At 33.9% G+C, this 27,712-nt stretch overlaps 6 protein-coding genes across 9 annotated transcripts; 3 read left to right on the top strand and 3 right to left on the bottom strand.

Annotated features, from left to right (window-relative positions):
• Positions 1–6,932: 6,932 nt before the first annotated feature.
• Positions 6,933–7,544, top strand: LOC105632252 (uncharacterized). The gene has a single exon (XM_012214568.4). The coding sequence runs from the start codon at positions 7,123–7,125 to the stop codon at positions 7,294–7,296; it is 174 nt and encodes a 57-aa protein (XP_012069958.1). The 5' UTR covers positions 6,933–7,122; the 3' UTR covers positions 7,297–7,544.
• Positions 7,545–9,697: 2,153 nt separating this feature from the next.
• LOC105632253 (uncharacterized) lies at positions 9,698–12,397 on the bottom strand. Its single transcript, XM_012214569.4, has one exon. It carries the CDS (start codon positions 12,095–12,097, stop codon positions 9,845–9,847), a length of 2,253 nt encoding a protein of 750 aa, XP_012069959.1. The 5' UTR covers positions 12,098–12,397; the 3' UTR covers positions 9,698–9,844.
• Positions 12,398–13,627: 1,230 nt separating this feature from the next.
• On the top strand, positions 13,628–17,764 carry LOC105632370 (uncharacterized). The gene is made up of 15 exons (XM_012214741.4): positions 13,628–13,858; positions 13,999–14,191; positions 14,302–14,353; positions 14,468–14,507; positions 14,819–14,866; positions 15,161–15,273; positions 15,362–15,421; positions 15,576–15,718; positions 15,974–16,034; positions 16,142–16,200; positions 16,423–16,527; positions 16,714–16,789; positions 17,014–17,126; positions 17,369–17,428; positions 17,519–17,764. Exons 1-15 carry the CDS (start codon positions 13,771–13,773, stop codon positions 17,625–17,627), a joined length of 1,320 nt encoding a protein of 439 aa, XP_012070131.1. The 5' UTR covers positions 13,628–13,770; the 3' UTR covers positions 17,628–17,764.
• Positions 17,765–18,192: 428 nt separating this feature from the next.
• Positions 18,193–21,672, top strand: LOC105632254 (leukocyte receptor cluster-like protein). 4 transcript variants are annotated; one of them, XM_037641998.2, is made up of 2 exons: positions 18,193–18,350; positions 18,431–19,497. In XM_037641998.2, exon 2 carries the CDS (start codon positions 18,454–18,456, stop codon positions 19,108–19,110), a length of 657 nt encoding a protein of 218 aa, XP_037497926.1. In that variant the 5' UTR covers positions 18,193–18,350; positions 18,431–18,453; the 3' UTR covers positions 19,111–19,497. The 4 variants fall into 4 exon arrangements, with proteins under 4 accessions (XP_037497926.1, XP_037497928.1, XP_037497927.1 ...); XM_037642000.2 differs by having other exon boundaries at positions 18,196–18,350; positions 18,452–19,497; XM_037641999.2 differs by having other exon boundaries at positions 18,200–18,350; positions 18,426–19,497.
• A 1,940-nt stretch (positions 21,673–23,612) lies between these two features.
• On the bottom strand, positions 23,613–24,708 carry LOC105632255 (uncharacterized). Its single transcript, XM_012214575.4, has 2 exons — positions 24,275–24,708; positions 23,613–24,191 (listed from the first exon to the last, which is right to left on the bottom strand). The coding sequence occupies exons 1-2, from the start codon at positions 24,522–24,524 to the stop codon at positions 23,812–23,814; spliced, it is 630 nt and encodes a 209-aa protein (XP_012069965.1). The 5' UTR covers positions 24,525–24,708; the 3' UTR covers positions 23,613–23,811.
• A 984-nt stretch (positions 24,709–25,692) lies between these two features.
• LOC105632257 (hypothetical protein) lies at positions 25,693–26,777 on the bottom strand. Its single transcript, XM_012214577.4, has 2 exons — positions 26,389–26,777; positions 25,693–26,288 (listed from the first exon to the last, which is right to left on the bottom strand). Exons 1-2 carry the CDS (start codon positions 26,675–26,677, stop codon positions 25,924–25,926), a joined length of 654 nt encoding a protein of 217 aa, XP_012069967.1. The 5' UTR covers positions 26,678–26,777; the 3' UTR covers positions 25,693–25,923.
• Positions 26,778–27,712: the final 935 nt, after the last annotated feature.

Raw genomic sequence — 27,712 nt, 5'->3', positions numbered from 1 at the left:
TTGTGCATGTATTGCACCCAACACGTAACGCGTCATCCTCGTTTTGTGTTTCTTTTTCTTGCTTTATAATATATATAAATAAATTAATGTTAGAGTTTAGAGATTTAATTAAGTATTAGAGGGTTACAAATGCTTGTCTAATTAGTACAATGAATTCCCAATTTTTAAGATTAGTTATTGCCTTGTTGGGACATCTACTAATCAACCCACATGGGTCATGTTTGATTGAAACTCTACTTGCATTACTTTACTCTATTTTTTCATATTTCAGGTTTTTATTTTATTCTATTATTATTATTTTGCTTTTTCTGTTGCTACCTGATTGAAATAAAATAATTATTAATTATATAAATTATTATATAAATTTATGAATTTTTTAAATGAAGTACAGGGAAATAATTAATACCCATAAAAATATAATATTGATGAGAACATGCGTAGCATGGACAGCGACAAAGAATAATCACAACTTATATGGTTTCCCTATTTTTCACCCTTTAAAATAATAATAATAATAATAATAATAAAAATAAATAATACATTACGTCGGTTTGGTTGAAAACGAACTTCTATAAAAATCCCTCCAAACAACCTCGATAATGGTTGGGACTTGGGAGATTTATTAAAGTAAAACTTTATTAAATCAGACAATTATTAATTAATTAATTAAACAGTTGAATTATTAAATTAAAGTATAATAAAAATATTAAAAAGAAGAGTTATGGGTCCTGTAATTCCACTAATAAAAATTACACATAAGTATAAAATAATTAGGGGGTAAGATTAGATTTTAGGTATGCTTAAGATCTGTTTAAGGAGAAGCTAAGATTAAGAGAAAGCTTTAATGAAACACAAAAGGGCTCGTTTTCAAATAAAAAAAGCTGTCTCAATGCGCTGTCCTAAGCTCCAATCGCTTTCTTGAAAAAGATGTTTCATTTACCTACTTGACCTTTAATCATACTACTATACTAATATTATTAATAATTGAATCTTACCTTAGCTAAGCTACCTATAATCAACCAAATAAAATAAATAAATAAAGGAAAGCTTAGAAGTCCATTTTTTTTTTTCGAAAAAAAAAATGTAAATAGCTATTCTATTTCTTGCAATTTTATTTTGTGAATTAAATAAGTACTTGATATATTTAGACAGGAGATTGAAAGCTAGGTTTGGCATTTGACTTATTATTCGTTGGTTTTGGATGATTTAGATTATTCTTTAATACTATAATTTTAACACTAATAACTAATTACAACTCCTAAAATATGTGTTTAGTCAATAGTTGACAAACAAAAAAAGAAAAGAAAAAGGTTAACTAAATCCTTAATTCAAATTCAAATTTCTTTTTGTCTTTTCAACTAATTAAGAGAGAAAGTTAATCTTATTTTAGATAATGCTTATCCATAATAGAATTGTTCAGAACATATTTAAAAAAAAAAAAATTACTAAAAAGGGTAATTATAATATCACTTTCTTTTTTGAGGTATCGGAAGTTACAGTTCACAAAAGGTATGAAAGCTCATAACTTTAGGCCCAATAACAATGACATTTGTTTGTGTATTGCACTGCATGGGTGTGAGCCATTTAATATGCTTAAGGTGCGCAAGTGGTCCAGCCCAGTAATAGAAACCGTGATAATGTCCTAATTAGGTAAATTTTATTTTTTAATTTTCTTTCTTACCCTCCGCCATAAAAAAAAAAAAAAAAAAAATGACAAAGCGTTTATGGCATTTCGTCAAATGTGACCACAATGTCATGTCATTGATTAAGACATTAAAAACAAAATTTGCAAAAGTCGTTATAGACCCAAACGATTATACTATATTACAACCATTTTTGTATTTTTATATATTATTATTTTTCTCTAATAAATAGAGAAAGTCGTTTTCAGTTATAAAAACACTCAAGACTAAATTAACCAACAAAACATAAAGAAATCTATTAATGTTTGATTTGTATTTTTTAATCTAAATAATAATACATGTAATATTTATTTTTACTTGTATAAATAATAATACTTATATAACTTCTTTTATTTTTACTTTAACTTAAACTTAATGATTTAATATCTATCTTTAATAGTTATTAATGAGTTAGAAAAAACAAATTTAATAATTACAAAACTAAAATTTTAAAGATGCAAAATATAATAGTATGCAATAGAACTTTGCTTCAGCTTTTACTCATCTCTAAATTCCAATTATGCCGCTTCACATTTTACCAATGAAACTCTGATCAGGTGATTATGACTGCTCCCACATGTTTGTTGTACAGTACACAATACAGAGAGTTGATTGTGACTAGAGATTTCTTTGGCCCCCTTAAGTGGGACCCTGTTTAAAAATATTAAAAGAATTAAAAAAAAAAAAGGAACTATACATTTATGATCTGATTGATAATGCTACTTCAGAATTCTAGGGTTCTAATTTTCTTTTCTATTAATTTTTTATTTTTGTAAAACAAGCTAAGTTATATACTATCTTCCTCCAAGAATTTGAGACAGACGAAGAAAGAAAATAGAATATGCAGATGCTTTTTTTTCAAGACTTTGGAGATGCTTGAAACTCAAATCAGCAGTTGACTATAAGTTTCATTAGCGTTAGTATCAAGTAACTAAATGAAGAGATAAGGAGACAAAAGAATTGTTGCAGCAAAAGCAAAGAATCTCCATTTCTTGAAACGAAAGAGAAGTGTTTTATCCACAGACGTTCTTCTAGCACAAGAAGAAGAGACCACCAAGCTAAGTTCTGTTTTAGCTTCATCTTGGTTTTAGATTTAGTTAGGTGAATATGATTCTTATCCATTAATAGAGAAAGAGGCCAAAATTTAAGTCAAAGACAATGTATTATTCAACGGAATTTTGTTTTGGGTGTCTTGCAAAAAGAATATAAATTTCAGTTCAAAAGAATTCTGTTCTTCACGTCTGGTGCTGCTTATAGTAAAATATACGATCATTCTGAGTTTCTAACCCTAAATTTACAGTATAACTAAATACATGAATCCTAGTATGAATTTATTCGATCTAGCCAGTATGTTTTTCAACCGTTTGTCCAAAAATGGGAGTTTCTTAATATTTATCATCAGGCTAATAAATTGATGATCTAGTAATTACAAGTGGAAACGTAATTTCAATTTTCCATTTTTAATTTTGTGGCTGAAGTTAAGTTTTAAATGGCATTTTGAACATAGATGTAACTGGTCATATTTATATGTAAAAAGAAGAATATATTCACAGACAAAATCACACTCTACGCATATCGTAATGTAGAAAAACAAAATTGCACAGTTGTAAAATACATAAAATTTTTAATTTAGATGAACCTTCCCCAGAATAACTCGAGCACTTAAAATAAAGTCTCCAACTTTTTTTTATCAAGCTCTCAGAAAAATAAAAAAGAGAAACACCTTCCTTCTGAAATGTAAAAAAGTATAATCATAGATAGCTTTTCAAAATTTTTTGAAGTGGAGAAAGTGCTTTGGTGCTTTTGTCATAAAGAAGACTCCTAGGAGTGAGGATTTGGTTCGGACAAAATAGATGCACTCGATGAGACACTGTAAGACATAGCTCTCCGTTGATCATGTTGGCGCAAGCCAATGGAATGTGGGGCACCACTAACCCAACATAATTTCTTAACCTGCCATCCATTCACTTTCTTTTTATTTTTTATTTTTGGACCAGATTAAACTATTATTGCTGTCGGGTCCAAAAACTTTCTCTACTTTTTTTATTTTTATATTTCCATACATTTCATAGCTAGACATAATAATTATTGGTTCTCAACACTCAACTACTATAATCAAAGCTTAGATGGCCAAGGCTTATGCCTAGAATTAAAAGTTCTCGGGTTCAAAACCATTTTTCACGTCTTCATCTCTCGATTGTATTTAAATTTAAAATATGATTTAATTCGATTCATTTTCATTTGCATTTAAAACCTGAGAAAACTCCCTTTGATAAGGGATGAATGTGAAAGGTAATTATGAAATAAGTTAAGAATGGAGGTAAAGTTAAAGAATGCGAGGGAAATGATTCAAGTTCAAAAGGGAAAGAAGAAGCAAGAGTGGTTCGATTTGAGTGCGTATGCAAGAAAAGTTAGAGTTGTCGTCACACAACATTTTGGTTGTGTCTTTTATAGATGCTTTGCCACTATATCTTCTCAGTTTTCCTCCATTGTTTTTTGTGTCTTGGAATGCGTAGAAAAAACGCTTACCTTGATTTTCTTTTACATGAAAACCCAAAAGTAAGCACTAATGCAATCTCAAAGGCTGGCTATAGAAAGAAAGGTAGGCCCCCAACACCACCGATCGATCCTTATCTCTCCTTGTCTGTTTCACTTATATCATTTTCATAGCCATACTGGTCCTGTCTGTCGTCTTTTTCTTTGGACCATACATCTTAATGGAGCTTTGGTTCCACGTCCCTCTTACTTGGACAACTTCAATGGCCTCCAAATCAGGGGTTTTCTAATCTTTTCTATCTCCAGTTTTCTTACATTGTCTTAGCAGTTGTTTATATTTGATCTTATTATAGGTCAACCAACCAAGCATTCAAAACGGAAGTCCCTTTCAATGTGGCCTCTGTTCTTCTCTTCAAAAGACACCAATCTGAGACCCATTTGTCCCTCCATTATTACTTCTCTGGTCAACCCTATAATTGCATGCAAAATAAATTAAAATTAGACCTAATTCATGCAATCTGGTCCACATATTATGAACAAATTTTGGCTTAATTTAAATTTTAAGGTGTTGTTCGGTAACAGTTTTTTAACTAGATTTTAATATTTTAAAATTAATTATAGCGTTTGGTAACATGGGTAAAAAAAGTTTCATCTTTATCCAACTGTATCATATGTGAATTCAAATGCATACAGTTCCAAGTACATTATATCTATATATATATGTGTATATAAAAGTGATTCAATCCATTTTTATAAAGAAAGGGCCTGAAAAGACATCTCCACTTGGTGTACCAATCACGTCCATGATTATTGGTTAGTAATATGGTCCTGTTGCAGAAAATTGAGAGATAGACTTCCATATGATAACTTCTCTTTCGGTCTTGTGGATAAGAACAGGCCTTTTCTTCTGCACTCAAATTGTGAAGTTAAAGAATGACAGATTTGGTGTAAATAGGCAATTTGAACCACTTTCGGTTGATGATTAGCTATTTAAGACATCTCTATCTGTTTCTCAGACAAACAAACCGTCATACATCCTCACTGCCACTGGATAGCTTTCACATGCTTCCAATAAAATTTTACAAATCGCTTTCAACTAATATAGCCACTGAGTTTAAAAAGGCACTGCCACCAGAATAAAAAGGAAGCACTACAAAAACCCACCAATGGCGCAAGCTCAGGTAATCATAAATAACAATGACATAAATTGTATTCAAAGGAACCGTATAAATATTAAGGATTGAATCCTAGAATCGTCAAATAAATTGTTCGATATCAATAGTTTTCCTGATTAATCCAAGGCAGGCAGCTCACTTCTAAGCCCACTAGTAAAGGGCTCTGTGGCCCAGCTAAATGGACAGTCTGCAAAACATGGAAATATTGAATATCTAACCTAATATAGAATACAACCTAATAGAATGTCTCTTGTACCCTTTAGGACTTGGAGCAGACAACACTCCGTAGTAGACCTATACACTCTGACTATTGTTTTACTCTCAGCTTTCTGTTGAAATGTTAAACAATATGTTACAAGCATCCAGCTTTTGCACTTTATCCTGAGAAATGGGGACTTGCACCTTGTGCGAGAGGTACCCACTCCAGGGTTTCTACTGACAGTTCTGGCGATGGAGTCATAAAATGGCAGATAGATTGCTTCAGAAAAGGAAAAGATAATACAGAAATGAAATCCTGTCTGTCTCACTGTATATCCTACTAGGAATTCCAAATTCATCACAAGATATCATCCATTAATAACGTAAGGAACATTTGCTCAATTCCCAAGCCATAAGCAGCATTTTGGATTCCTATATCTAGAACAAGCAAAGTCTGAATTCTAGCAATGTTGTATACACCATCTAGTTTAGACGTAAACTGCCAAAGTTCAGTGCACAAATAGAAAACTTAAAACCTGAAGAAAACATAGGTGCAGAACCTAGGCTCAACTCAAAATAAAACCACATGTTTGCATAGCTTAAGACCTCCAACTTGCCTTATGCATAGCAGAAATCATCAAAGAGTTTGTAGGAAGCAAATACCAAGATTATGTACAATTTAATGCATCCTTAAAATACATGTTGCAAAGCCTAGGATTCCATACTAAGAAGGCTCCAGGCTATTTACTGAGCCATCATCTACCATCGACTTCTTGTTTCTCCTATATATGCTCTTTCAAGTCCCATCAATTCCTGGTAAATAAGCTAGTGGCTTTTTTCCTTTCTTTTTTCATATCACAAGAACTACTGAAAATATTTTTACATTGTTGCCTACCCTTACCTTGACTAATGCTTAATTAATCTTGAGATATTCTGCTAAAAGAATTTCTCTACTTTCAACAACAATATACAAATTCATTCCAGTCATGTACGTAATACTAAATACTGAGTATCGGGAGATTCGAACTTATTTATTGTCAGTTTATACACGCGTCTACTATTAAGCTACATCTTCACGTGTAATTACACTAAATTGATATAACTATAATAAATAAATAGTTGAAATTTAATATAAATATGTACTTCATATGGGGGGGGGGGTTCAGACTTAATAATAGAGTTTTTGGAATTAGCATATCGAAATTTCATCAGTCATGGCTCATGAGCAGCTACTCAAAATAATTTATGTTTAGCAAAACGACAGACGTTTCATCTTGCCTATTACCCACCCACAACGTCGTTTGCGTGAAGTTTCTGATCTCGAAGAAGGGACCCACGTAACCAGATTGGGAATTGACTTATTGACCAATGGTAGGACTAGGCTTGGAGGCCGAGTTAGCAAGCAAACTTTGTGTTGCGCGGGTGCTTGGGCAAAGGGTCAGCGAGATCGTGAGCAACACGAATCGCCATCTATATAGTCACTCAAATCAGATCAAAACACGCCAAACTCGGTAGTTTTGTGCGCTATTTGAAATTCATTACTATTAATTTGAGGATTTGAAAGCTTAAGGATGGGGATAATCAGAAGCGGGTTCTCGTTCATTACAGGAACGATGTTTGGCGTCTATCTTGCTCAAAACTACAATGTCCCAAACTTGAAGAAGCTGGCCGACACCGGCCTTTTATTTGCCAAGCACATCGAGGAAACTTATAGGAAGCCCAAGAAGCGAAACGACGACGAATGATTTGATTTTGATTTTGGGTCTTGGGCTGCCCTTTAGATTCCAGGTTCTTGTGTTACTTTAGGGTTTATGGAGATCGGAGTTCTAGGCTCAATTTTTTGTCTTTGCCAGGAGATTACTGGTTTTTTTTTTTTTTTTAAATTTTCTCTTATTATTTTTTCTTTTTGGAGCCTATGGACTTCAATGCTGATGTAGGAAAGAAATTATAGTGATGATTGAAGAAATGGAATCAATTGTCTTCCTCGTCTCAATGTCCGCATGTTTATTTACATTTTTCTTGAGTTTTATTCCTTAGAAATTGGAAATTCTTAATTAAAGTGAAACAAACAAATGTGGATGCTTTGAATTGCCAATATAAAACCCGTACTGCTTGTTTTCTGTTTCACATTTTTTTATCACGTTTTAAGACCAATTGTAGCTACTGATCTTGGCTTTTGTTATTGGTTATATGTTTATCAATTCAACAAGAAAGGCGGTTGCCAACTAATTAAAGTTCATTTGAATTAGCATCATTTGATGACGTGATGGTTAATCGGGATGTAATTCTTGCTCAAATATTAGGTGTGGCGGGAGGATTTTGTCGCCCTGTAATGTATATCATTGTGTTCTGAATGTTTAGTGTTTCATTGTCAATATAATACCCACATTGCGAGTTTTCTGTTTCTGGAGTATTAAGACAGACGGTAGCTACTGATTGTGGCTTTTGTTATTGGTTATATGTTTATCAATTCAACGAGAAAGGCGGTTGCCAACTAATTAAAATTCATTTGGCATCATTGATGACATGTGATGGTTAATCTGGATGTAATTCATGATCAAATATTGGGTATGGTGGGAGGATTTTGTCATTCTGTGATGTATATCATTGTCTTCTGAAAGCTGTTGTAGTGTTCAGTGTTTCACTGTCGATTCCCTCTTCTTATTCACTGTTTTGTATAAATGAATTCTGTAAAATTTTGAGAATTCATATGGAATTTCATGGTTTGATATTGTCATGAATTAACAAGTTCATTTCACTTCTATGAATAGAAGTTTAATAAATCAAACTATATCATTAATAAATCAATTCTATATTTCATAATCATTTATAATACCAAATGATGGATGGAGGTAGTGAAAATAATTTCAGAATTCAGGTTTTTTTGATACTGATGAGGGCAGGAACTGCTTGTATTCTGGGGGTGATAGTCATTCAATATCTTATTTGTCATATAATTCGCTTGCTATTTGTAAAGCCATATAGAGGCAGGATACTCAAGTTAAGCACTATTCCGACAAGTTCTTTGCTTCTTGATACACAAATGCCTATGAATGCAATATCAGAAATGTCTGCTTGATAGCAGACTATCAGCTGTCTTACTGAGGGTACAGGAAAATCAAGTGTGGAGTTGATATTTGACTTGCCCAATAATTCTTCATTGTGTGTCATTGACTGAGGCCTCAGTTCATACTGGTAGTAAGAATTTTGGTGAGGCAGTAATTTTCATTCTGTAGTTTTTTTCTTTAATATGTTCCTAAGTTTTCCTATATGTTTATTTCCAATTAGTATGTTGGCCAAACCTTTGGCTGATTAATTATTTTTACTAGTATATACTTGTTATTTTTTGGTTCCTCAAAGGAGATGATTAGAGCAGTTGAGCAACATGGTTTTTACTGCTTAGAATTTAGTCCTGAATTGTTGCTATGGCTTTAATTCTGGCTTTTCTCCTCATCATTGGTGTCTTCTGGGTTCTCTAGCTATCCAGTTTATTAAAGTATTGAATCCAGCATTGAATTCAGTGTCTAGTTGTGCAAATTTGGCTGGCATCATCCAATCACTTTTGTTTCTAGACTTAGTATATAAATGTTTACAGCCTGTTTGAAGTTGTTTATACTGGTTTGAACTTGTTCCTTTTGGATTTGGCTTCAACAAAGATCTCAAACTCAGTTCCCGAAGGAAATTCACATGTCCCCTTTGCTTATTCTGCTAATTCATGTGCATTTCTGGTTTCCATATTAACCTTTTCAACCAACAACGAGCTTCTGTTCTGATATGTATGGCGGAGTCCATCTGTCCTGATTTATAGTTTTGGTTCACTAAATTCTGAAGATTGCATTGGTACTTGGTTTTGTTTAATTTGCATGTTTGTTTAATACAAATATATTTGGTGGTGTTATAATTTGAAGGAAAAAGAGCTCAACATCTGGAATCATGATCAGAAGTATTATTTATTTGCTTGTTTTGTTTCTATTCTTCAGTAATCCCATGTTTGGGTACTGAAGTCTTCTGCTGCTTAATGGGGCTATCCATCTAATAGCTCAAACTCATGCTTTGTGGAATCTGGCTGGATCTGTGAATATTTCATGTGCAAGATTTTGATGTAAATTCTATAGTCTTCACTCTTCTGCAACTGAACAAGGGATGTCAAGTCTCAATAATTACTTCTGGATTATATTTTATTACATGTTGACATTAATTACAAGTATTTACTATAAACATGATAGATAAAACAAAAAGCTTGAAGGTCCAGCATAAACATAAGCTGCTTATATTGCTCTTTGGGTTTGAATTTTAATCTATGGTCAGATGCAAGTCATATGAAACGGAAGAAGCTGCATCAGTTTCTGGTGAAGATAGAGGCAAGGGCAAATGGTTCTTCTGCTGTTGCAATGCACGCCAGTCTTCAATGCATGCCATTTCATCTGGACCCAACCTGGGAAGTTCTTTCTGGTTTAGAAGTTTTAGAATACCTTCTGTTTCACCAAGAAGGAAAGCTGCATGCCGCACAGATTCTGCCCGTATTTCAACTGAGCTACTCATACACTTGAGACTTATGATATGTTTGAAGTTGGTGAAACAAGCAAGCAATATATCTGAGATCATGACAGTTAATGTTTCAAATAATCTATCACTATTATGGCTGCAGCTTATTTCATAATTCTGCAGAATTGTTTGGCTTATTCTATACATGGAATTAGCTGCCAATACATTGATTGGCCACTTGGACGGGCTTTCCTTCAGGAGACATTGATTCACGTAAGTCTTCTTAAATTCAATGTACCTGTTCTTTGCAGCATCAGCAAGTCCTTCAAGTATTTCTTTTGTGCTTTCTGCTTGGACGCACAGCTTATTAAGATCCACATCTAGCCATTTGTGATACATTTCAATTCCTAGCCACACAGTATATGCTGCCTTCCTGATGTTATTCATATTGTCTTCTGTTTCCAGGTTGTCTTCTATGTGTTTGACATATATAAGACCTTCATGTACACTACGTTTCAGCTGCTTACGTATGTTATTGTTGATGTTTGGAATTGCAGTTGCAATGGCTGTTAGAGTCACCACTGGAAGAGACCAACAGTTTTTAGGTTCTTCGCTGTCTAGAGAGTGAACTAGGTTACTGTCGAATTCGCTGACTCCGTGGAGTCCCTCTGATGACTTTTCCAACAGTTCTATGAGATGCCTGGGCTGCTTCTTTTTTCCCTTAAGTATCCAATGTTCAGTAGCATCTCGATTGCTCTTCATCATCAACTCAACAAGTTGATTCTCACCTTCAAGATGCAAAACAAAACGGCTAAGGTCTGGTTTTGAGCTGGACTGTGACTCCCGTCCTGAGTCAATTGAAATGTTGTTGGATTTGAATTTCAACTTTCTGCACCAAACACAGAATAATAAAATCCTGCTTATGAAGTATACAGAAATAAGTCGAATGGCTTTGCTTGCCAACACAATTCCAGTTTGCATTCCAATACACAAGTCCAAAATTTGATTTTTGGCATCATGGGCTAGTTTCCTGCAGTGCCGGTTATGGATTCGTAAGGTAAATGGGCATTCTTTCAACTCCACTAAGAACTGGATCCAATATCTTTCTAGTTTGAATTCTCCCCTGCAACTTTTCTTCCTTAATGTTGGGCACCTGAAATTTACAGCTGTAAACCATCTAATTGCAGGGGCAATGGTTCCGACTCCTATTGCAATGGTTTGTGCAACAAGAACTAAGATGGTTGACCACTTGTAGTCAGATTCTCCAGTGCAGAATTTGAATGACCAGGGCATCAAATAAGATCTCAGCATAGCCTCTGCTAAAGTCATGGCGCCCAGGAGGCACAGTGCACCTGCAGCAGTGCAAGTAACTAAACGAGCCATGACAAACTGTGGGCTGCTGGTATGAGCCATCATCCAGAATTTCATTAGATCTTCTCTAAGTTTCTTGTCCCCAGTTCTGTTAGATTCAGTTGAACATTCTTTCACAGCCATTTCGTATTTTTTCTTGAACTTGAACTCTAAATACCTCTTAGTAGTCGGTACTGTTAAAGCTGAAAAGCTCAAGATTACAAGCAAAACAAGCATGAGAAACATGATAAGTGCATGCTCTTTCCAGTAAAGATAGATAACACCAGTTCCTAATTGGATGCATATGTTGACAGTAACAGTAATAACAAGTATTCCCAGAGCTATAATATTCATCATGATTTCTTGGTTTTCCATCGTTCCAAGAGAAGGCATGGAATTACCCATCATTGTACAGATCAAGATATTGCTGCTAAGTTTCGAAAGCTGATCGACCCGTCGAGGCATAGGGGTGTTTAGATCCACGGAAAATTTGACTGCTACTGCTATTATGGCCAAAGAAGTGGCATTGATGCAGAAATACTTACTGGGAAACCACAACTTCCGATGGCGGAAGCCACGGATAACATCCGCAGCCATGACAATTGCACAGACCAGAGATGCTACTGCTACATAGATGCCAATCCATGGAAGAGGCTCGCCAAACTTTGCGTCATTCAGGTTCCCATCTACGCTGCAGCCAATCTTACCCATCTTAATGTGTAAGATTAATTGCCTTCTCAGGTTGCTGATTTATTTCCGTTTGACTTAAAATCTCAGAGATGAATGAAGAATAATCTAGGCTGTTTGATTGAATTTGAAGCTATGAAGGATGTGATTGACTCTTTTGTCGTATAGAATGAAGTCAAGCCGGTAATTAGAGACTCTGATCAAGTGATAATTGTGATGGCGGTTTGATATTAAAAAAAGTTAATTTTTTTTTCTTTTCTTTCTTCTTCTTTTTGAAAACTGATCTTTGAAACCATGTTGATCATTCAGAAAAACATTTTTTTTTTTTGGAATGGGTCCAATTAAAGAGCAGTGACTTCATGCGCTAAAATAGTGTTTTAGTATATGTGAGTGCTGCAATGGAGCTAGGTGACGTTTTAATAATTAAGACTTGGGTTTGGTATTACATAATTTTCTATTATAAATATTTAAAATTTGTTCTAGTTAGAAAATTTTGCAAAATGTAGAAAAACAGTTTAATATATATTTTGGATTCGATTCGAGTTTCCTAAATTCTTTTTTCTCCCATCCTTTTTAACTCCCAACTGTATTAAAGAAAAAAGAAAAAATGAAGAGGAAGAAGAAGTTTGACTTGGCCGAATACCTCTTCTATAACCATTTCAGTATCATCTGTCTTCGGTATTTTCCTAAGCAAAAATTAAACTATGTAGAGACTTATTATGGTTCTGAAAATTATATATTTGGTAATTTTTTTTAAAAAAATTCATGAATCCTGATAATATTACAAATATCTTCATACGAACATTAATACATTTTAAAATTTTTAGTTTTAATATGTAAAATATTAATTTGATATACAATTAGTATAATTTTTTAGAATAATAATTTTCACATTATTTTATAGATATTTTATAAATGTTTAATCAATTTAATTCTATAAGTTGAAGCCTTAAAATATTTAATGCATATAATTTTATAAGTTAATATGCTCCTCGTCTTATTTTGTTTGCATGGTTTGAAAAAAATATACATTTTAAGAATTTAATCAATAAAAATTATTTTGCCCTTTTTTTACCTTTAACTCATTAAGATATTAATAAAAGTCTTTCGTTTAATGAATAATCGTAAAAGTTAATATGAAAAAAATAATTATCTACATATGCAAATATTTTGAAATATCAAAAAAAAAAAAAAAAAAAAAACAAGCAAATAAAAGGTGGGACGAAGTGAATATTTAATAGATAAAAGTAAAAATTGAAAATTGAAAATTCTTTTTTTCCCTAAAAATATAAGGATGAATTTATGTTTCACCATTTTTTCTTATTTTGGTTTCAGTATCAAATCATATTTAATTTTAAGAAAGAAAAAGAAAAGAAAGAAAGGATGTGTGCATGCATTGGCAGTTTGCGAACGACAAGGAAAGTTTTATAGCGTTCCTTCTAATTTTCAGACGACAGACAGTTTTCCAACTGTTGATGGATGACAGTCTGAATTGGAGGGAAAAAAAATTCCCTTGTCGTTAAAAGGATAAATCTTTAAACGCAATTAGTTATCTTCTCGAACAGTTGCCGATCTATCCTTTCTTTCTCTTCTCTGTAGAAGGAATCTTCCTGATTTCTCAGCGAAACCTAAATATATATATATATATATATATATAAATTGAACATTAAAAAAAGAAGAAAGAGAGAAGAAGAAGAATGGGAACGAGGACGAATTTATACAAGAACCCTTCCATCTCTTACAAAAAAGACTTCAGTCTCTCTTCTGTTCTTCAAAACCTCCAAGGTATCATCTCCTCGTTAATTTCCATTTGCTCTTTTGAAATTTCTGTCTTGATGCTGAGAAAGCCTGGGAAATTTAAATTAAAAGAAAATGATCTCAGTTCAACTTTGTGATTATTAATTCATAATTTGCTTCCTATGCAGCTTATAACGCCGCAACTGGTAATGCCTCTGTGATCGAAGAGCAAAAGTACAGTGATGAAGAGCATGATAGGCGGAGCTCGAAAAAGTCCGGTCATAAACGCCGCTCGACGGAAAATTCACGGCCTGAGAAATTCCGTAACGTCGAAGAGTATGGTGGACCGATGTCACACCAGGATTACATAGATAAGAGAAGGCAAATTTATATTTGATCTAATCTAAATTCTATTTCATCAAATTTTAATTTAATTCAACGTTTTCTAGCTGATTCTTTTATTATTTTTCCTTTATTTAATGTTATGACAGGAAGGAAGTGAGCTTATCTCAATCTTATGAGACATTAACTACTGATGTATTGGTAATTCAATACTTATTGAAATTTTAAAAATGGTGAACTTTAATTTTTTTTTTTAATCTTTTAAGCTGTTTTTTTTTTTTTTTGAAGAGCATTGGCTACACTTTGTGATTGCAGGCAGCTTCTAGCTCAGTTTTAAATCTGGTGAACTATGGAAGTAAGCGCCTTTACTTTATATGCGATTTATGTTTGATGTTTGAAAATTGAAATTGATTTTTACGAATGCTGCTTGATTAGATAGACTGAGACTAGAAAAAGACTGTCCAGTTAAAAATTTGGCTGGTGGAATTGACTCTTAATGCAATGGATTTGATTTATTAATATGGTTACTAGGAAGTATAGAGTTTTGTTTGATGAGGAATAATTAGATGATGGAAATTGAGTCCCATTTGCTTCTCTTGATTTGATTTTCTATGAAGAGGGTGTTGAAGTGTCTAATGTTGACATATTTTATTTGTGAAAATGCAGGCGATGAAAGTACTTCAGAATCTGAAGAGGAGGATCCCCAACATTCTGGTTTGTTTCCAAAATCTATGTTTATTGGGATGTTGGTTTATGGTTTTCTTGATGGATGATTTATCCAAGTACTTTGTAAATTTGTCTTGTACTCTAACTGGCTCCGATGGATTTCCCTGATGACCTGATCTTTCCAAAAATATTGAAAATTTCATAATGAAAAAACGAAAATGGAGAACTGGTTTTAGTCACATTCATGATTTTGAAACAGGTACTCTACCAGATTTGGGGCAGTCATAATTTATGAATACGTATGTGCCATTTACATACATTACATATACCTTTCCTTTTTAGGTAGCACAAATGAAGTTGATCAGGTTAAGACCAGAAGCGAGCAACGGTTTCCTGTCCATGGAGAACCTGTTTGTGTGGTATGTGGGAAATATGGAGAATATATATGTGATGAGGTATGCAAATGCTTATGTTTTACTTTTTAGAACATTGCTGATCTTCCATCTACTTACTGATCTTATCAAATAATATCTTTCTTAATAGACTGATGATGATATCTGCAGTCTGGAATGCAAGGATGAACTTCTTCGAAGTCTTGCTAAGGTGTTTTTCTTCTCTTCTCCTCTCTCTCTCTCTCTCTCTCTCTTGTTTTTTTTTTTTTTTTTTTTTTTTGCTCTGTGAACTTTGTTGTGATGTGAATACTTGTCTTTGCTTGCTGATCTCCCACCATTTAACTATTTCACTTGTATGTTTTCAGTGCAAGCAAAGCAACCAAAAGCCAGATGTTCCCCCATTTGCAGCCAAATGTGCCTTACCAATGCCTGAACTTCAGGAGGATACTTGGGACTATAACCACAATCGATGGTCCAAAAAGAAATCTAGTCTTTGTGCTTACAAGTGGTATATTTCATTGTCTATATAGCATTGACTAATTATATTTGTAGATATTTAAGAGTTGAAACTGGCATTGTTTGTCTTTCTAGTTTTGTGCCTGCTGAGTATGGGATTTGAAGCATAGCTATCTTCCTGAGTTCCTTACCAAGAATCTCTTGGGGAGGAATGGGACCAGCAAATCCATGCTTCTATAAAGATATGCAAATACATGTAGTTATTTGGTATCCATATATTTGTTTTGATTGTGAATGTACTATGTAGTTGGAAGTGTCAGAAGGCTGGTCACCTTGCAGAAGATTGTTTGCTGACAAAATGTAGCCAGGTTCGTTACTATATTTCAATTAACCTTAACTGCAATTGGTTGATTTACCTATGTTATAAAAATATATATATGTTCTTTTACTTTTCTAAATTTACTTGTGCTTGTAGGAGGTAGAAGGGCAGAAAAGGAATCTCATATCCAAAGATCTTCTTGGACTTTACAGAAGGTATGAATGTATGTTTGTTTACAAATTTGTTTGCTACATTTCTATTCTCATTTTTATATGAGTCAAGCGCAGACAGTTTGCTTTTGATTTATGCTGACCACTAAACTGTAGATGTAATTTGGAGGAAAACCTCTATTTTTATTTTATCCGCCTTATGTTTGATCCTTTGTGGAATTTATGGATAACTCTGCAGCATCTTCTTGGTTGTTGGTGTTGTTGCAGATGCCATCAGATAGGTAAAAATTTGTCAACAGCAAACTGCAATGCCTGCCACAGTTCTGTAAGCTTGGCAACATGCCTTCATTGTAGTGCTGTCCTTTGTGACAAGTAAGTGCTACTCATATCTCATTATTGGCTAGTCCTGTAATTGCTACTTTTCCTGATCCATGACTTCAATCTCTCTCACTTTCCAATTTATATTCTGCATGAGTGGTTGATTCTTTGCTTTCCCCAGCTAAATTTAGTGTGTTTTGATTTTATTCTTATGCTCTTCTTATGGTATTTCAATTTCAGTGCAGGTCATTTGGATGAACATATAAGGACCCATCCATCCCATCAGCAATATTACTCTCATAAACTTAAACGTTTGGTATTTTTTTTCAACTATCATTCACTGTATATCTTGGTCAACATTAATCTTGTAATATAAGGAGACACTGTCACATGTTATTCTGTTTGCTTCCACTTGGACGCATGATGGCAGCAAACTTTTTTTCATTACGAACAAAAGAAAAGAAAAAAAGGAAAAGGACCAAACAGACACACGCCCATGCCCACATTCTGCTTAATTCTGCCTTCATACAAATTTTGCAGGTGAAATGCTGTAAATCAACATGCAAGGTGACGAACATCAGGGATCTTATGGCTTGCCATCACTGTTTAGATAAAGCTTTTGACAAGTTCTATGATATGCATACTGCAACTTGGTATGTGACACTGAAATGAATTTTAGTTTATCTTTTCCTGTGTTTTCTGGAATTGTTGAGGGGAAAGACATTTTTCTCGGAATATTATGCTAAATTAAGGACTTATTTGCGCCCAGTACTATCTTCTGTATTGAGGTTTCATATTCTTTATATGGCAGCAGCTGTTTTTGGTCTTCAAGAAATTGTTGATTGTTGTATATTTTGTAACTGCGTAAATATGAATTTGTATTCAATGATTGCAGGAAAGGAGCTGGATTGTCAATTATCAGTGGTTCTATTTGTTGCGAAGATCACTTTGAGTGGTGTGTATAGTGCCATTAGCTGCCATATTTTCTTATTCCTGTGATTTCCTGCTTACGTCTACTTAGCTTTGTGGCTGGTCCCTGTTGCAGGCATAGGATGAATTGCTTGAACGTTGACGTAGAAGACACATCACATATCATCAATAAGAATGCCAAGAAGAACGACGAATATGTTCAACTTAATGACTTGATTTTCTGATAGGATCATCTTTGATTCGCACAATCTCATTTGGAGATGGTACATACGTTAAAGGAAGGAAAACTTCGTTTTTGGTATTTCAAAGCATGTAAAAGATGGAAGCTTATCTGTATTAATCTGATCTCAGTTTACTCAAATTGCATTTGGGATTTTAGGATTTGCTCAAATTGAATATTCACCCATCATTATACATCAATTAATCATCATAAAATGGGCTCCTTGTAACCTTTTCCAGGTTTATTATCAATATATGACTGATTGCAATTAGGCCAATTAATGCTGCATCATATTTTATGATTAATGACTTAAATTTCTTTCGACCTTTTGTCTAACTACAGTAGAAACATCAATCAATTCAACGTAGTTGCACTTTGTGTTTTTCATCTCGTGCGAGTTTATGGCATGATGCCGTTTTCAAGACCTTAATACGATATATGTCAAGTCGACAATCCGTTAAAACGAGTTAACGTCGTGCCGTTCGTATCGTTGGTTAGAGAGAGTTAAAAAGTCGACAATCAGTTAAAACGAGTTACCGTCATGTCGTTCGTATCGTTGGTTAGGGAGAGTTAAAAAGTAGACTACGGAACCATTAAGCTAACCGACCCAAGTAGAAAGAGATGATTTCCACCGGAATCCTTCCAACTCCTGCTTTTACAAATCTGTGATTGGCTCCGGAGTTTATCCTACCTTTCAGAAATTGAATCGCTTGACCTAAAATATTTGGTATTCTCCTCCTCTCTCTCTCTCTCTCCTTATTTTTAAAATTTAGAAATTCAATTGAAGGCAGACTTCAATTAGAGCAGGTGAATCGCAAAATTTAGCAGATATGGGAGGTCATGGAGGTCTTAACATTCTCCCGCAAAAGAGGTGGAACGTGTACAACTACGAGAACAGAGAGAAAGTCCGCCGAGATGAAGAAGCCGCCGCAAAAGAGGAGCAGTTAAAACGTGAACAGGCGAGAAAGCGCGATGCTGAGTTTCGCCTTGAGCGGCTTCGGACTGGGCGCGGTTTGGCTCCGCTAATTAAACATGAAGAGGAGAACCGAACATCGGAGCCCGATGAGGAATCAGAGCCCAAGTCCAACCACATTAATCTGTTTGAAGGGATTCGGATTTTTGACCCAATTAAGGGGTTGGAGAATGAGAAAGAAGAGCCTAAGAAGAAGAAGATTAAGAAAGAGGAGGTTAGGATTGTTACTAAAGAGGACGAGAAGTATAGGTTGGGTTACGGGATTGCAGGAAAAGGAGTTAAATTGCCTTGGTATCTCGAGAAACGGAGTGATGATGTGAAAGAAGAGAGGGATCAAGAGGTGAAAGGGAAGGAGGGAGTGAAGAAGAGTGGCAAGAAGACATTGGAAGAGCTAAGAGAGGAAAGATTGAAAAGGGAGAAGCAGGAGAAAGAGAGGGAAAGGGCATTGTTGGATAAGAGGCAGAGAGATAGAAGAGCTGGTCCAAAGACTGGAATGCAATTTTCAAGGAAGTGAGTTTATTTGATTTTTTTTTCCATAATTTTCGATTGTTTTATGAACATATTTTGTTGGTTGATAAAACAGTGTTTGGTGTTACCTTATAATTTTAGATTAGAATGTAGAGCTTTAAGTTGTGTCATATACTGGGAAAGCCCGGTTGATGAATCTTTGGGAATCCTTAGCTTGATTGATCGATTTTGCAAAGGAGTTCTATGGATGCACTTTTTACTGTTGTATTTCAATTAGTATTATGCTTTGACTGGGAAAAATGGGAAGAATAGAGTTGAGAAAGTTCTAGCGGTTTTTACAATTTTCCCTGGTCAGATTTCCTTTGATGAATCACAGATAATGTTAGATATCTTTTTTAAATATATGAATCAGTTTTTGAATTGATTAGCGCCATTCCTTATATGTACATAGTAATGATTGTCTATCAGTTGCACTGGCTCTCTTTTTAGTAATTCACAGATTGAAGCATTGAAGCTTAATAAAAAAGAATTATCACATTGGTTTTGGTTTGACCTCCTACAAATTAATTTTATTAATAAGATTCTATACCAGTGTCATTTTGCTTTAGTTCTGATACATGTGCCCTGAAATCAACAAGGTAATATTATACTGAGACTCTAATTACAGGCTACTTTGATCTGAATGTTTGAGGTTTGAACTTTTCATCTTTTGATGTTACCCCTTCAATATCTGAAAATGTGGATTCAAACTATTTCCTTCTAAATTTCTATGCCTTTAAAATTATCTGCAAAATTGGCATATGTCTCAGAGCTTTCAATATACCCTTCACATGCTAACTTTGTCTTTTCCCTCTATTTTGAACCAAAATTAAGAAGATGCATGCTGTTAATATAAAGTTTGACTAGTTGCATGCATGCCAACCAAGAAAAGAAGACTGGCCTATAGTTGTGGGGATATCTGTATAACGTTATTCTATCCACCCACATTTACTACTTAATTGCTTGAAGAAGAAATAAGGGTAGGGATGTTATCGAGAATGGTTTTTTCCTGGAGGTTATGAAAAGGTTGATTGTCTTTAATGTTATGTATCAATGTATTTGGCTCTTCTCTAGCACATGTATTTTCAAAAATTAGAGTTTTATGAGCTTCTACCTTTTGCTCTTTTTATTATTTTTCAAGTCTTGATCAGCTCATTAATTTGTTTGTTTACCCTGATATAATGTTTTTAGTTATTGTCATATTAAGTTGTCTGCACTGCACGTTAATTTCTATTCTGCTGTACTGTGGAATTTGAGAATTTTTATCATTTGTCTTACAAATTCTACATAAATAATTGAAAACAAATGAAATTATGGAACATTCAGCCGCGTCATGTACAAGGGACAAGTCTGGCCAGTGAACCTCTCTTATGCTGCTTGTTTGAGGATTCTATTAACTCATACTAAAACATTTTGGAAAGCTGTCCTATGTGTGCATTTTTTTACTATTATATTGACTGAATACTTTGAAGGAAAAGAGGGAAGCAAGATAGTTCTAGCAGCATTTCTAATCTTATCTGGTCAATTGAGCTTTGGTCAATGATGTGTGTATAGATTGTTCAATATCTTTGTTTCGATGTTTGAATTGGTTGTTAATTGATTTGCAATATTCCTTTCCAGTTAGAAATTTATGAAGCTGATATATCTGTTGGTTTTCTTTTTAGTAATTAGATAGCTTTATATGTCTTGAGGATGATGGCCTATGCTTTTGAATCTTATTAAACAAGCATAATCACGCATGTTCTGGATGTGGCCTCCTAGTTTCCTCTTAAATTCCAGAAAAATTAATTTTATTGATGAGGTTGTCTGGTAATACTGAAGTGTTTGAGTTTTGTGCTGCACATGCCTTGAAAATGCTTACTAGCCATTCTGTCAACTTGGTAAACTATATGGAGACTCCCTACTACAGGCCACGTTGATTTGGTAACCTGAACTATTACTTTCTCAATGATACCCCTCGAATTTATGAAACTATGGGGTTTAAATGATTTCAATCCAAGTTAAAGTTGCGTTGTAAAGATCTTCAAACCCTTGCTCATTTCAAACCCTTGCTCATTTCATACTCATACCCACTCGTGGATTGTTGTAGAAGCCTTCACACACTAACTTTGCCTGCATTTTTAACTTAGGCTATATATTCAAGTATATTCTCAACCTTTTTTTTTTTCTCTTGGAAATGCTGATTTTTAAGTCCAGTCGACTTTCTTGGAAATGACAACTCTTACATCCACTGCCTTGTTCCCAGTCTTATATGTACTAGTACTCTGTTAAGTCGTAAAACTTTCTTCATATGCTTGTTTGAGTATAATTTTAGAACCCATGAACTTCTTGATGTTTGAAGCTGTATTTCTTAAGTTGATGGTGGTTGTTTTTGTTTCCATCCTCTCAAATTTCAGGTAGCTATTGGATGAACTCGATAAGCACAAGCAAAAGATGTGTACCCTGGAAGTTCCAAGTCATATTTAACATTTTTCAAGACCCTAAACCAAACAGTATATGTTTATTAAATCTTCAGCTATCTTATTTTTTACCAAATTTAAAAAAAATCATTATTTTATCAATTATCATATCTTACTTTATGTAGAACCTTTCCTCACCCGTCCAAAGGAAGAGCTAGAGAATTTCTTGATACAGCTAGGAGCTATTTATAAATTGCTGGCTTAGTGAGTATTGTAAGTTCTAAATTGACAATAATACTAAGAACTAGAGAGAGCATCAAATGGTAATACTAAAAGCTACTGGAATCTTCTGTACAATTGCATGCACCGAACCATTTTGATGCTCTCTGCAGTCAAAATGTTAAAGATGTTATACTGTGACTTTGCGTGCAGTTTGCACCATTTTGGTTAAATATCAGCTTTAACGCAATTAAAAATATGGCAGTAATATAGGCAGGCTATAAAAAGAAAAAAAGGAACTATGAGGTTTTTTTTTTTTTTTCTATTGTTATTCAACTTTAAATATATATATCTTATTTTATATAAATTGGAAATTTTAAAAAATGAAACTTCAACTTTTTGAATTTTCAAATATACATAAAAAAATTCGTATTTAAATATATTTGTTTACAGTTTTGCTAGTTGAATCAGTTGTTGCGTACACGGTATAAGGAGATTCTATTTAGACTTTAGATACGTATAGCTACGTATTCCATATATACTATGATGCAAGTATTAACATGGCCAGACTAGGTAAAATTGGTGACTTAGTCAGTTGGCCTCCTTTAGTCCTGCTTTTGAAACAATTTTCCAATAAAAAAAAAAAAAAAAGATTAGTTTAATGATTAAACAAAATACTTAAAATTAGTATCAATAGACTATTGGAATGAAAGTTAGATTTTCATTAAAATTACTTTTTTTTATTTCCCTGAATACTATTTCGTGAAAACATGTGTGGAAATCAAAAAGAAATTTAAAAATTGCTTACTTTTAACTTTCTTTTTGATAAATAGGCAAACGACAAATCCTCTCAGAAACAGATATTATGTGTATAAAATTCTGTTATCATCTCCTAAAGTATAAATATGTCCATGCCTGTGTTCGCTGGCTGTTTAGGTAACCAAAATTTTCTAACTTTCGTTCCCATGTTATCTTATCTTAGATATAAAGTTGGATTAATTTAAAGTCCATTAACAAAATAATAAGTTTGATTACAACATGTAATCCACAAGCTTTGAAAGTCCAGATAGTAACGTGCAAAATTTGCAAAAGAAACACTAACAAGCCAAAGATTTGGAACTGCAAGTTGCAATATTTAGTAGTTTAAACTACAAAAGGAGGATTTTTAAATTAAATAAATATTATGCTGACGATGATTAAGCTGATTCTTTTCTTTGTTTAAATAACTAATAGTATTAATTATTGTTGTTTAGATATCTGTCGCATTAAAGTGAGGTAGAGATGATTGTAATTTAAAAAAAAAAAAAAAAAAAAAAAAGCATACATAATGGAGGTTTAGTGCTGGTTATAATAATGAATAAACCGTCTGTGATATCTCATATCTCATTACAGAGAATACGAAGATAAGACTCTCAATAAGGAAGAGAGCTTAAGAGAAGATTAGAGCTACAATGGTGACATTATCTAATAAATCTCTCATGTATTTTGAGGATTTAACGCTGCCCACTGTATGTTAATCACACTTATGCTTCAAACTTGAAATATCTGTTACTGTTTCTATTTGCAATGCTTTCTAATTCTGTGTGTTTGCAATTCTCCATTTCTAGTTCCAGGTTATTGTAATGTCTGGAAGCATGGGATGCGCTCGATGTCGAGAAAGAGTTTCTCGAGTTATTTCAAAGATTGCTGGTTCGAAGTTCAAATCCTAATCTGAATTTAATGCAGCTTGTCTTGTGTATAGCAATTATAAATTAAGAGTTGTTGATTCTAGTATATGTATGTAATTTGCAGGATTAAGAGAGTACACAGTGGATTTACACAAGAAACAAGTAATTGTAAAAGGGGATTTTAGAAATGAAAAAAAGGAGGAAGATGATGATGTTCATTTCAGTAGTGAAATGAAGGAGAGTTGTTATTCTCTGAAATTGTTCTTTAGATCATTTGTAACAACTTGCTTTAGGAAAACCTATGGCTGCTTGTGATTCACTTCTGTGGTTCAATTCACCGCAATAAATTACTACTTAATGCCAACTTCAGTTAATCCTAATCTGAAAACATCAACTCCAAGATTAGCAAAAATTAAACTAGCATCAACTCGATCTTCCACCTTTGCCTCTTCTAGCTCGGGCTTGATTGATCTTTGGAATCACAATCCTAAGCACTCCATTCTTGATTTCTGCCTTGATTTTGTCCGTCTCATATCGAGCGGAATCAATGCAGAAACTACCGGAGAACTTTCTTAAACCATAAGGATGATTGGACTCAGTTCCCCTCCACAATTCTTCACCACTGAAATGCAATTCTTCCTTCTTCATCCAAACCCTCAATCCGCTCTTTCCAATACCAGGCATATCAATCTTGAAATATCGATTTTCTTCATCTTCTCTGTCTTCAAATGGAAATATACTTCCCTTCTCTATAAGAACACCCGGACTAAGAGCCTTACCCAGCTCTTGAAGAGCAAGAAGATCTAGAAAGCAAAATAGAATAGTTTATAATTAACAACTTCAATATCAACAGTTTAAAGATAGCAAGAACAGGTTGAGTAAGCACCTGAATCTTTGAGTTCCTTAAAATCCTTGTGGAGTGTCCTTAACTGCAGAGCTGCTTCTTCAGCTTTGTTCAGAGTACTCTCTAATCGATCGCGGAAGGATTTGGAATTGGAGTTGGTGTTGGTGTTCGAGGAGGAGGAGCGACTGGGAGTGGAGAATCGAGATTTTGCGAGGCTAGAATGGGTAAAGCCATGGAAGGTCGAGTTGGGCAAGAATTTTGAAACGGTGATCCTGAAACGTGAGAGCGCCATTGGATTTTGAGGAACGAACCGAACTGTTTACGGAGGGAAATTACTCTTACGCAGGCGAGAACTGATGGGCTCGTTTCTAGGTTTTGCAAGCAAATGTTAGCCAGGTAGATGAAGATATGTGTCGATTTTTGGTTGGGTAATTTTCTTTAACCAGACGGAGGAGCTACTACTACACGTACACGCTGTACATTATAAACTCTCTGATTGTTGATATTCAAGATTTTTTTTTTTTTTTTTTTTTTTGAAGAATAAGAAAAGTTAACTAGTAAAAATAAAATTTATTTTGAGGTGAGTAAAATTTAAACTTTTTTATGATTATAATTTTATTTTAGGCTTTTTGTACTAGCAAATTACAAGGACTAACTGGTCTAAAATTTATTTTGATGGAATTAATTGGAATCTGAAGTCCATTATGGTTTATCATTTTCACAAAGGAAATCCATTAGATTACCTCAAGGGAACCACAACAGTTAAAATTGAGTGTATAAACTGATGGATTCCAATGTAAAAAAACCTCCCAGCTCAATACTTTAGAATAAAAGTGTGAAATTGTATATTTTATGATTGGTTTGAAGTAATTTACCTTTTTTATATTCATTTTAAGCACTAAACGACTAGTGACTAGTCCTTTTATTCTCAGGATGTAGCAATTTACTCCCTTTTTGAGTTTGCAGAGATTAATCAGTTCAGTGAGTTTTGAATAACCGAGGGTTTCGACAAAAGATAAAAAGGAACAATGTTTAAGTAAAAATAATCATACCGTTTTCATTGCATCTTGCCACTAAATGATGTGCAAATTAATTCAAAAGAATCTGACATTTCTGCAGTTTCAGCAATCTACAAACTAGAAAGGAACAAAAGCTTAACAATCCTCCAAGACATTCAACTTAACTGTAATGTAGTGCAGTTACAAAAGTTCCACTAATCCACCATCTTAATCCTTTTCCACCACCTGATTTTAGTATTTTGGGAATCGCAATCCTAAGAAACACATTTCTAAGATTTGCCTTAATTCTATCAGTCTGTTCGGGTAGGCACATATTATCCCTTTTCTCACTCCAAAAATTAAAAACTTTGTGAAACTCATAATACCAATTATCAGAACATGCTAAAGAAATATTTGGTTAGCTTATTTTGATATTCCCTGAAAATGAAATATCATCAGCTGTTAACAAAAAGAGAGACCTGCAAGAGGTACCTGACAGAAGTATTATGCAATAACCTAGTTTACAGCATAATCAAATTGTGGTCAATTACATAATCTTGCCATTGCACCACAACATAGTTAAACAGATAAATTCTTCATTAACATCAAAACCAATCAGCTTAGAAGTATAAGAAAAGAACCTACCAAGTATAAATCCATCCTAATTAAAATTAGAACAGAGAAACCACAAATTCAAGTTTTAACCTCCAATTTCTTTCTTGGAATCACAATCCTTACAATCCCATTTCTAAGGTATGCCTCAATTTTTTCAGTCTGATAGCAGTTTGGATCGACATGAAAACTGCAAGAGTAAGCTCTTGGAAGATTATTCTTGTGACTAAATTCTAGATCAGTATCTGTTTGTTCTTCTTCTCCTTTCAAGAGTAGTTGATCCTTCTCCATCCGTAATTTCAATCCTCGACTTCCAATTCCAGGCATATCAATTCTTAAATAACGATTACATTCATCAGTCGTTTCTTCAAAGTGGAACTTATACCCCTCGACTTGAAAAGGTTGCCAATAGAACTTGTGCATAACCTCACTAATCCTCCTATCATCTAAAGAAATTTTAGCTTGATTAAAATCCTTTAATTCCATGAGACAAAAAGCTAACCTAACATTTTAATTAAAGAAGAAAAATTAGCAATTAAACCGTACCAGAATCGTTGAGTTGATTACAAAGATTAGGATCGTCCATTATTGCCTTCAATCCGGTGACTGCTTCTCTAGCTTTCTTCAAGAAGCCGTTTACTCGATCACGCGAGTCCCGACTAGGACAGGACTTCGCGGAGTCACCATATTTGGAATCTATAACCGGATCGGTAGTACTGTTGCGGAAAGAGCGAATGCCGTATGAGGAGGCTACGTCGCGGTGGCTTGAGCGGCGTATGAAGAGGAGTTGGGACACGGTAGTGGAGATGATATTGTTAGGCCTTGAAAGTGCCATAGTAACACAAGGAAGCTGTGCTGTACCTGTGTCCTGTTTGGAGAGAGCAGAGGAAGTTTTACCAGGATAAAAAATCCCAGAGGGCCAAACCAAGACTCTTGTCCTGTTTTAGTAAATTGACCGTAACTTTACATTCTTTTTTTTTTTTTACTTTGTTTTTTTTTTTTAAGTTACTCAACTGTATGAAATATATGCTCAGACAGTTCATGATTATCTTCTAGAATTCTAGTAATTATGGATGAGAGTTACTCTAAACAGTAAACACATATCCATAATTAAAAATCAGTATTTAAAAAATTAATTAATTAGAAAAGTACATAGAGCAAAACAATAAATAAAGAATTAGGAAATTTCGTGAATCAATCCGGTGTATTAGTAGTACACACTAAACCAATAAAAAGAAGATTTAAAAAAATATATATATTTCTGTTTTTTTTTCTTTATATACAGTTAAAAGTACCCTAGTTCTAACTAAAAGATGTTTGTAATTGATTTTTTTTTTTTTAGAGTATATTTTTCCCAAGAATTAACACAGGTAATAATAATTACTAATTACCACTACAAGAAATAAAAAAGCACACAAGAATTAGAACTATATAGTAAAATAATAGTAGTACTTGTTCAAGATAAACAATAAAAGGTCATAAAGTAGAAATCTAAAAAAAGTTGTTCAAAACTTCAAATATCCTGCACTTTCATTTCTGGCCAAGTACCCATCAACCCAAGAACACCATCTTTTATCGCATGCTGAATGTTGCCTTTGATGGGTGTCATCTCTAACAATGAGGCACTGCCGCGGTAGTCACGGCCACTCTCATCATCCCCAACTTTTCTTGCTTTGCCACGGAATCTGACATCCCCACCAATCACCCACTCTCTAGCATCTTCTTTTGCTTGCAACCCGAGGCGTGTCTATCCGTAGAAACAGACCGCCATCACTTGTTGGTTTTGCTTCAAATGCTTCCCTTGATCCCTTTCTTACATATGGGTTATCCTCTATGGTTTGACTACACTCATCTGTCAACATCCATCACA

This window comes from Jatropha curcas, chromosome 4 (genome assembly GCF_041381405.1).
Source record: "Jatropha curcas cultivar XTBG-Jc1 chromosome 4, XTBG_Jcur_1.0, whole genome shotgun sequence".
Taxonomy (NCBI): Eukaryota; Viridiplantae; Streptophyta; class Magnoliopsida; order Malpighiales; family Euphorbiaceae; genus Jatropha; species Jatropha curcas.
This window is presented reverse-complemented; position numbering and strand designations above follow the sequence as displayed.